Source organism: Zootermopsis nevadensis, unplaced genomic scaffold (assembly GCF_977971745.1).
Source record: "Zootermopsis nevadensis isolate Lab colony 2312 unplaced genomic scaffold, Znev_1.0 Znev_ptg000061l, whole genome shotgun sequence".
Taxonomy (NCBI): domain Eukaryota; kingdom Metazoa; phylum Arthropoda; class Insecta; order Blattodea; family Termopsidae; genus Zootermopsis; species Zootermopsis nevadensis.
This window is the reverse complement of record NW_028259192.1, coordinates 16,856,721-16,867,311: the sequence shown is the minus strand read 5'-3', so window position 1 is coordinate 16,867,311 and position 10,591 is coordinate 16,856,721. Positions and strand designations below refer to the sequence as shown.

The window sequence follows — 10,591 nt, the reverse complement described above, 5'->3', positions numbered from 1 at the left end:
GTTTTGGTGGTTGTTAGTGGTAGTGACTGCCTAGTACTGGATGGTGGTCCGTCTGTCGAATGAAGACAACTAGCATATGACGTATACGGTTTCCTTGTATCATCGGGTCGGAGCCGACACCTGGTGACATTATGAACAAGATCCCTCTGATAAGGACCTGTTCATATGTTTCCTAGGCAGGTGATCCAAAAGTGGTTTGCCGTTGCCTTCTTCTGTGTTCTTAGTATCTAATGATGAAAATGGAGTAACTGCTGGGATGCCACGGAGAAACCGGGGAAGCCCCGGAGAAAAACTCCGTGATACCTGGACCACGGCCTTGCCCAACACAAGTTACAAATCCGGGCACCACCGGGAATCGAACCTGGAACCCCAGAATTACAAGCCCAGCGTGATGTCTATATACCCTATCAGATATGCTGACGTAACTTCTGACTGCATCAGACCACCGTAATTCAAGGCAGAATAATGTTCAGCAGTCGACATCGACATACAGAGCAACAAAGCCGATTGACATTCAAGATTCTCACTCTGGTGAAGACGTCAATGTTGGTCTTCTGGCTTGTGATGCCATTTACACTTGTAAGTACATACCAATATTCAGGGGAAAATACAGCCTCCATCTTCAGGGTTCTTCAGTCCTATCCGCATTTCCGCGTGGGATCAGACTCCAGAAAACCGACATAAGTGTAATCAGTTACAGGAATCATTATGCAAATATAGGATATATGACTCCCATATTTGAAACACCCCAAAAAAATTGTCAAGTTTCTACATGGAGTATTTTTATTAGACTTGCGTATAAAAATATGTCAGTAATATAGCTAGCAACAAAAGTACCTCTGTATAACAACATCGTTACATCTTAAATTCCCCTCCGAGTCAATGTGACAGCAGCAGCGTTGACAAGAGGACCTCAAGGTTCTTATTTTGATTAGATTCAATGTCTGTTGTATGACGATACTATTTTTAATATTAAAATGTAGTAATATTATGTAACAACCATCGCTCCAACAAAAATGTAACACATTGCAAATAATTTGAACCATCAGTACCAGGTATCAGATACATAATTGAACACTTCAATTGACACTACTAGAGATATCTGAATAATCAATTAAATTTATTATTACTTGCTAAATTTCACAGGTTTGCTTTTGTAATTCATTTAGATTAATAACCTTCCTCATACTTAAAGTACTTAAATTCCAGATAAAATATATCCTAAGCATTATATAACATTATAGTACTTTTATTTTCCGTCGTTACACAAGCTTGTGTAACGACGGAAAATAAAAGTACTGTATTGAGGAACACAAGCATAATGCAATTAAGATATAAGCTAAAAAAAAATTATATAACATGTTTTATTATATACCTAATATAAATTTATCATCTGAAAATTAATCAACACTGACTAAAAAAAATAGCTATGACACAGAAAACATAAAATTCCTCGACTAAAAAACGAAGTTAACCACGACATAATACAGAGCGATCATAAAAATGTAAAAAATATAAAAATGTAGGCAATATATTTAGTTCTGATTACGACTCATACTGTCACGTTATAATTTCAGCAGAAATAAAAATATCACTGGAATTTGGAAGCCAAGCTTCTTTACACTTGCTTACCAATCACGTCTGTACTGACAAATGGTTCACCATTTTCACGAATTCTCTGTTACAATTTTTTATTTTGGTTCTGTCTTAGAACCCAGCGTACTGTTTGACAATTTTGTTCCATTCCTTGGGGTAGTTCCGCTGGATATGCGACAGAGTTCTCTGGATCTGGCGCATCTCATCAGGCGTGCACTGAGGGCAAGACCCTCTCAGGACGAGTGGTGCAAGAGCTGTAGACATTTAACGAAATATTGTGTAGCTAACAACTACTGACAGTCAAAATTTTTTAGATAGGACATGATCGCTTTCACATAAAATTTAATTCCGAACAACAGTAGTGTTGTTAAATAACCTACAATCCATCCATAATATGTTTATGGGATCCAAAAGTCTTGTAAGCATTTCTTGTTTCTCCACACATTTTCATAAATTGTCGCCTACATTATTTTATACCACGACGACATCTTGAGAAAAATCAAGGAAGGTGAAGCCAGGTAAACAAAGAGGATATGCAGTTTGATCATCACCTCCAACCAACCTCACGAAGAAGCCAGTAACGTATTTTTTTTTAGTGTCCAGTACACACCATTCAGCAGGATTCACGACCCATCAGTACACGGGTTCGACCGGGACCGCGAAATTTAACGCTCCTACTGTGACCCCCTTTGATGAAAGTGGAGTAATTGTTTGGATGATACGGAGAAACCCCGGAGGAAAACTCCGTGATGCCTGGACCACGGCCTTGCCCAACACAAGTTGTAAATCTGAGCACCGCCGGGAATCGAACCCGAGACCCCAGTATTACAAGCCCTGCGTGGCGGTAGTAATGTAAATAAAACAGCAACATATTTAGGGTCACCTGTAGGAACCTGACACGACTAAATTACATCCCTGTGACGAGAAGGTTACCCATGACACTTAAGGTATTTTCAGCACAAATTATCTGGTATTACGTAAATTTCAGGAATTAATATTTACATGCATTTAAAATTTAGAGGCACACAGTTTGTGTTTCATAAGATTAGAAACTATCAGCAAGTGTAAACCAACTTTTAAGTCTGCGGCCTACGGGATCACATGATGCCTCCCCCAGAGCGCATTTTAGTTGCCGCTGAAGATAACGCTTGTCATTCAACGCCCTCTCTAGGGCCTCATCTGATATTTTGGGTCTTTGTTCGTCCTGAGAACCTGCAAGAGCTCCTATGACGAAGACGCAGGCTATGATCAAAGCACACCTCAGCATTGCAGTCTGAAACAAAAAAATCTTATATTTCACTGCAGTCTCTGCACTAAAAATTATATTATTTAAGATGTTTATGCATTAAACACCATCGTATCCTCAGGTAATATGTTACACTATGACTGTATATACAATACTAACAGAACGTCGAGTGGCTAGTACTCGTGCTTTGTATTAGGGAGATCTCGGGTTCAAATCTCGGGCCCGAGGCCGGCTATCATGGTTGAGGTTTTTCGTGATTTTCCTCAGTTCCTCCAGGAAAATTCCGGGATAGAACTTTAAATTACGCCACTGCCGCTTCCTTCCACATCCTTTCCAATTCATCATTCAGTATTATCCTCTCATTTGACGCCATGTATTCTGATCTACTAAAAAGGGTTCTTAAATAAACTATAAGTAAATAAATCGACAATGTTGAGGGGTTAGGTAATTGTCAAAAAGTAAATTTCATCAACCTTTAAGGCATAGACTATTGGCTTCTTTCATAAATTTTAAAATTTTAAATCCCACCAGATCTTCAGGTGGTCGGGTTTGTGTTGATGCGTTTGGCAGAAAGACGTTTTACACTGAATTTAATTTACAAAGAATTTAAAATGTTCACTTGCAAAGTTAATTATTAACATATTAAAATTCATATACCAGACAACCATAATCAGTACCAATCCTATATGAAGGGAACAACAGAAAGGAAAAGCCACGTCGCTACTATTTTGAAAAAAGACCTTCTGCCGTGTGGGAGTGACCGAAATTTCCTCACGTATCCCGTATGCAATAACAAACCAGGACCAACTGTTCTCCCTTGTGGGTTAGTATGTGAGCACGGCTACTATAAATTGATTTGTGATTGAGGTGCGGATTCTGCAGGTACAGACGCTACACAAAAACTGTCTCTCTCCAATCACAGAAGCTCAAGGCACGTTATTGGACTAAATCGACGTTATAATCGTTTCAGCCCTTGAAATGTATTAAACGCTGACACCGCCGTATCTTACACTCGGAGGAAACTTCCTGCCAGTCGAAAGAACCACCAAGTTACACGAAACAATCGAATGCTGTATAGGTCCAGTGTTACGCGCTTCATAATGAGAAGAGATAATTGTAATCGCCGGGCTTTCTGGAATGTTCTGTGACTCGTGAGATCCTAACGTCCAGTTAGCAACAGCGCGACTTGCCAGGTCAGTTGTTAAGTGACTGTTAAATTTAACACCTAAAACATTATTTATTCTATTTATTTAAAGACGCTGTCAGTAACTCAGACCATATAATGTCTAATGATAGGACGACCAATGAAAAACTAAGAGTGCACATCCTTCTCCATTCATCATTATATAACCAAAGAAGCCGATAAAGCATCGCTAAATAAACCGAAAAACTATAAGTCGTCTTGAGCTCATAAACCGAACACACGTCATACAATATATATATATATATATATATATATATATATATATAAATGCAAAAAAAGGAGGAAAATTAACAACCTGACGTGCACGTCAGTTTGGAACTTTCTAGAGCTGGACAGGGTTAAAACTTTGAGTAGCCGTGGAACTACATGTCCAGGAAAGTGCAGGATTTAACCGACGTACACTACCGCTGTGTATCATCTCCCATGGAAACAACAGACGGACACCCCCTCCCCCAAGCTCCACCATTGGAGCGGAAAGTAGATTAATCATAATGGAATCCTCACGGTGCACTGTCGCTCTCAGAAGAGAGCAGTGTTGCCTGTTAACCTCGTGTTAAATAAACAGTCTCCCCCCCATTGAGGATTTCCTTCCACTGTACTTCTATACTTTTGCAGTGTTAGTGGGCTTACTCTTGAAAATATTCTACAATAAATGTGTAAACTTCTACCTACAGTCGAAATTGGGACAAGTTTTCATTTCTCTAAAACAAGAGTCGAGATATCGCAGTAAAGTCAACTGCCACGATCTGTTGAAGACGGGTTTCTCTTCGCCAGCCCAGATCTAGGAACCACTCAGAACAGTGCTCAATTGATAACGGAAGACCTTTCCTCAGAGGTACAGCAGACAGAGCGAAACTATCATTCAACTACGCACCCATGCACCATATACGCCTAAATGGTGTTGGGCTTATGATCAGGGGCAGACTGCATTCAATGAAGATGGAACAAAGCAAAGATAACGGTCTACATGTTGCCACCAGTGGATCGTATGTAAACCTAAAATGAGCATTACATTACAGAGAAATTTTCCAGTTCAAAATTTGAAATTTCTGTGATGACAAAAAAGAAAAGTTGTGATAAAATTTAATAAGAAAACGGAACACTTTGTGACTTAAGGTTCAAAATTAAACCAACAGTTTTTAAGTTATTTGTTTATCACGTCTATCCGATGTAAAGCCGATCGCATTTCGGCGAAAACATGCGCTCCTGTCGGGAATCGAACTTCGGTTGTTCAACCCACATCATATTCACTACACTGACTGAATTACAACGTGTTAAACATATATATATAAAAACGAGTGGCCGTTTTAACTGAACGACATGGACAAAATTTTTATTTTGTTGCAAACGTTAGCAAAAAGAACCAAATACAAAACCTCACAAAACCATTCATTGTGCGTACCGAAAAACGAACTGAGGTCACTGCTTCACAACGTGTACTTCGAGATGTGCCTAAAATGTGTTTATATAACCAAGAGATGGTAAAGTTGCGTCATATTGATATAATAAATATATATTGTTTAAATCTTGTCCGTCTAATCACAATAAATTCTTATTAAATATTAAAATATTACATTAATTAACATTTAAAATATTTAAAAGATTAAATGATGTTCTTTATCGAAATATTCGATTTACATTAGACTATCATTTTTCACGACATGTTTCAGTTCCTAAAAGAACTATCTTCAGGTGTATATAATTATATAAAGATTCAAATCAATAATAACTTAAATACAATTTCTTAAATACAATTTCTATATATTATTTTAGCGTACATTTTTATCAGATGTTTATCAGATATCAAACATCGTTTAAATATTTTAAATGTTAATTAATGTAATATTTTAATATTTAATAAGAATTTATTGTGATTAGACGGATAAGATTTAAACAATATATATTTATATAACCAAGGAAAAATGCATATTGGAAAACTACATGGTAGTCGCCCAAGTGTGTAGTATACGTGCTTGGGAGTACAGCGGAAAAAAAATGGTACTTACTGGCTATGCAAAGACCTCCGTACAATGTTTCTGGGTCCCTATACAAATATTAATACCTGTCACTTGGTCGTCTGACATGACACTCCGTCAGTGTAACCAATACAGATTACGTGCTATGGATACCAAAACATGAGAAAGCAAAAGTTCCAGGTAGCCTCTCTTTTTTTACCATTTGAAACAGCTAAAGATGAAAAAACTGTGACGCGATAAACATCGACGATTAGACTGGGGCTCTCAAAAGGGGGCTTCAACATACCTGAAAGGTCTGTAACACAGGCTAGAGCTCGCCTTGTCAGTAATGCACGTCTGCTTGCAACAGGCGAGACACACACATTGCAAACACCAAACGAGAATTAAACATTTTAAGAAGGTAATTACCATTAACATTAGCTTACTCAGAAACGTTAGCAGCCACTTAAAAGTCTAAGTCAGTCACAACCCAGAGGACAACTGAAATCTTCACCATTGTGAGAACAGCAAGTTGCATATAGATTTACATTATAAATTCAACACGAGACGAGCTGTCTCTTTAATTCATACTCAAAACAATTGGAGGTACATAAGGAAAGTAACTTTCCTCCGTCTACAATGCTTACGGAGTCCTCGTAAATACAAGCCAAGAATTAGCGACAAAATGCAAGGATAGCTCCTGTGTGAGATTAAACAAATCGAATGCCATCTCTTTAAAACAGATCTTGGTGAAACAGGGTTAAGGAGTATGGATTGGATTCATGTGGCTCAGGATAGAGAGCGGTGGCGGATTCTGGTGAAAACAGTAAAGAACCTAATTTTCATATGAGACGGAGAGTTTGACTAACTGAACACCCTGTGCTTCTCATGGAGGATTCTGCTCACGGAGTTAATGTTTAAAACAGTGCCTACAACAGAGTGTACTAACGCTGTTTACTTTTGGGGTACAGACCTACTCTGCCCATAAATAAATTTTCCGTCGTTATGGAACTGAAAGTTCATCTCAACGAATACATAATCCCATCACTAGATCCTATCCCGAGCCAATTAAATCCACTTCTCATCTTCACGAACTATTTCTCTGACACATATTTCAATGTTATTCCCCAAGTAGTCTCCTCCTTTTATGGCAGGGGATCGCAACCCTTTCCAGTCCTAAAGAGACATTCCCGCTTTCTTACAGACCAGCGGGAACCCGAATTATAAATGAGGGTAATTCATTGAAAAGCCGTGAAAATTTATTAAGAATGCTACTAAATTAGACCTACTATTGCAAACAGATTCACGTGTTACTCTATCTTAATTAGCACTTTACACTGCGTTTGCATGATTATTATTTCAGTAACATGCTTATTTTGTGTTGCAATTCGGATGCATATAAGTATTCATTAGTAAAAGGCGTTCTAGTATTTGACTTGACGTCCTTCATTACGATGAACACATTCTCCAGCGATATTACAGTCATATACAGGAATTAACAAAACTTGTTTTATATTATCACGTAACATTTCATCATGCACGAAGACACAGTATACCATAAAATGTGCGCGAGCCGTACAAAACACAATGGCGGGCCGCAGAATGAGAACTCTTGCTTTAGGGGATCCCTACAACATTTCTGTGTGCGTGAGATTTCAGGTCCTCACGGCGGCTAGTATGAAGATGGCTGTCTTGACGGTTCTTGGGCCGTGCAGTCTGGTAGATCTTTGCCGACGTTTCAGAGGTACTTATTTCCCCCAAATCAGGGCTATAAGTCCCCTAGAACGTCGGTAAATATCTACCAGACTACACGATGCAACAACCCACAATACAGCAGCCATCTTCGTTCTTGTACTCATGTCTTGATCTCCAACCCCTGCCTACCTATTACTTGCGGATGAAAGATCTAAAATGGTCCGATATTATGTCTTACCACTCACGCAACTTCAGTACCATAAATGGAATGACCTGTACCGTTCCCATATCACTAGTCTGCACGACCGCCATGTCAGATTAGTTGACAACAAACATTTGCATAACGAAGTGGTTGACTCATATTCTTACGAAATTTCATAATTTATAAACTCGGTCAATTTGTATGTATCATATTTATGTTCGTGATTCGATCAGTGAGTCAACACCTGGAGACACACAAAGGTAAAAAAAGGTCAGGTGGTTGTTCTACAGTCCTCTTACCTGTGTACAAGAGTCGAGAGCCATGTTCCCTCGAGAGCAGTCGACGTTCAACTGAAGGCGATGCGCGCTGCAGGCCTCTACTTCTATCGGAACAATGTGCTTAAGGTTGAATTCGCTTAGTGGGTCAACAGAGAAAGTGCTCATTCGTGCTGCAGTATTGTCGGCAGTGAATTTAATTCATCTTCTAAACAAGCAAGATCAACTTCACCATCACGCGGGACTCACGCACACTGAATCAGTTATGAGGTTATCAAATCCTCAACATGCATAAGTGTGTGGACAGAATGAAGATTAATAATTTAAACGTAAATGGTTACTTAAACTCCAAGCGACAAGCAAACAATAAGACGTTCGCCTGAACATACGTTATGTCTGTTCTTAGAAGGCTCCCAAAGAAGGTTCTGAGTTTCCTGTCGTAATTCTGTAAATCATAATCCTGTTCCTTAACAGGAAGGAGAGGGCTTTGTACTTCCGAACAATTAATTAATATGTGTAAAAGTTATAGAGTCGGGATACTTAAATCAGTTTTGTGACTAGCAGACTAATGGTTGAAAGACCGGGGTTTGGCTCCCAGCAGGGCAGAAATTTTATCGTCTCTGCAACGTCCAGAAAGGCTCTGCGGCCAACACAGTTTCCTGTCAAATTGATACCGGGGTTCATTCCACGGAGGTCAAGCGGTCGGGATCGTGAAGATAACTATTCGCTTTCACTCAGTGCCGAAGTTATGAGTACGTTACATCCACTCTCCATGCACTTTCAGGACAAGGTGCTTAACTAAGCTCCGGGGACAAATTTACTTGCCTTATAAAAATTTATAGTCCCTAATCAAACTGATACAAACTATCGAAATGAAGGATTCAGGCAGCTGGAGACAGTTGGACAACGAGGACGTGCTGGGTGGGATATTTAGCACACATGAGAAATGCATACAGATTATATGTGGGGATAAATGAAGTGAAAGAACAGGATATAATAAAGATCGACCTTAAAGAATATAATAAGATATAAAGGTGTGAACCACATTCATCTGGTTCAGGGTAAGGACCACTGGCGTGCTCTTCTAAGGAGTCATGTACCTTCGGCATCCATCAAATATGGAGAGTTTCTTGATAAACAGAGCGACTATCAGCTTCTCAAAAAAGCCTTTTCTTTCTGGAGTTAGGTTATGTGTATTTCACTTATGTCACGGGTCTATGCGTAGTTCTTAAAACCATAAATGTCGCACAAGAGGTGTACTTCGGAACTGCTAAAGTTGTTTCGAAAGTAATGATGGTTAGCGCCTCTACTTCGTAATCAGCAGGTCAGGGATACGAGTCTCGGGTGGGACGCGGACTATCGTTATTGAGGTTTCTCGAGTTATCGTAAGTGCCTTCAAGTACTCGCTTGGTAAGATTTATCATAGGGGAAAATATAGAAAGACATAGCATCAAGTTCTTTTTCTTTTCTTTTCGATTTTACAAACTTCTGATCCAGGTACACTGGAAAGCTTTTAGGTCGGGTTACAATTCTAATTGGCTGATACAGTTCAAATCCATTTTCTGTTTCGTATTTGTTTTTCATGATAGTATTAATACCAAATCCAATCAGAATGACCGGCAGAGGTTTCTGAAGTAGACAGACACGATGAAAAGAGACTTTCGGACGAAAGAACTGCTCCCTCGGTCGTTACGCGGATGGAACGACCAAGGAGCGCCATTTTTACTACAAACAAAAAGAAAGATTCACTGTCTCGCTCCGTGCCGAAGAGGCACTCAAAAAATACAGACGATACTCGGGAGATTCCAGCCTCCTTATTCACGGCCGAAGAAACTTACGATGTCAGTTTTCTGTCACTTCCATTTTATGGACTCCTCTGTCTCAGAGCAGGACACAGTAGCGGGATTTTGTGAGCACGGTAACGAACTACAGCCGAAGCTGAAAGTCGTTTTATATGCATAATATACGAATCAGGAACCTAACATTCGCATAATTGCAACAACAGAAGAGATCTATATTCGTACACGAGACGGACAACGCTGCTGAAGATTATGTCGTCGTGGTATTCTGATGATTCGTAATTTGCACATGTACTAAGTGCACAGACATACAGACCCATAGAATCACGCCATTTTTCGTGAATTCTTTGGATATCTTTGCTTTATATAATTTATGACTGGTTTCAAAGTTTTTTTTTTTTTTTGGGGGGGGGGATCATTTAATTTCACGTGTTTAGAAACCCGCGACACTGTCAGTGAATCGCAAATACTTCAATGATTTATTTCATATTCCCTATCACATGAATGTATTGCAGTTGAAACAATAAGAAAGAGATGGAAGCATCTTTGCACCTACAAACACGCAATAAATCAATTCCTCTGCGTGCATAAATATTCAAAGGGATCGTGACATACTTAC

At 39.1% G+C, this 10,591-nt stretch overlaps 1 protein-coding gene across 3 annotated transcripts in view; it reads right to left on the bottom strand.

Moving 5' to 3' along the window:
• Nucleotides 1–765: 765 nt before the first annotated feature.
• The window catches only part of LOC110837240 (putative odorant-binding protein A10), a 29,481-nt gene continuing 19,655 nt past the window's right edge, over nt 766–10,591 (bottom strand). The window contains exons 1-3 of one of the 3 annotated variants that reach the window (XM_022079151.2): nt 8,198–8,357; nt 2,671–2,869; nt 766–1,850 (exon numbers count right to left, since the gene is read on the bottom strand). In XM_022079151.2, the coding sequence (XP_021934843.1) occupies nt 1,708–1,850; nt 2,671–2,869; nt 8,198–8,341 (486 nt within the window). In that variant the 5' untranslated portion in view covers nt 8,342–8,357 and the 3' untranslated portion in view covers nt 766–1,707. Of the gene's footprint in view, nt 1,851–2,670; nt 2,870–6,052; nt 6,164–8,197; nt 8,358–10,591 lie in introns of those variants that run through there. The other 2 variants (XM_087340991.1, XM_087340990.1) reach the window with 2 other exon arrangements.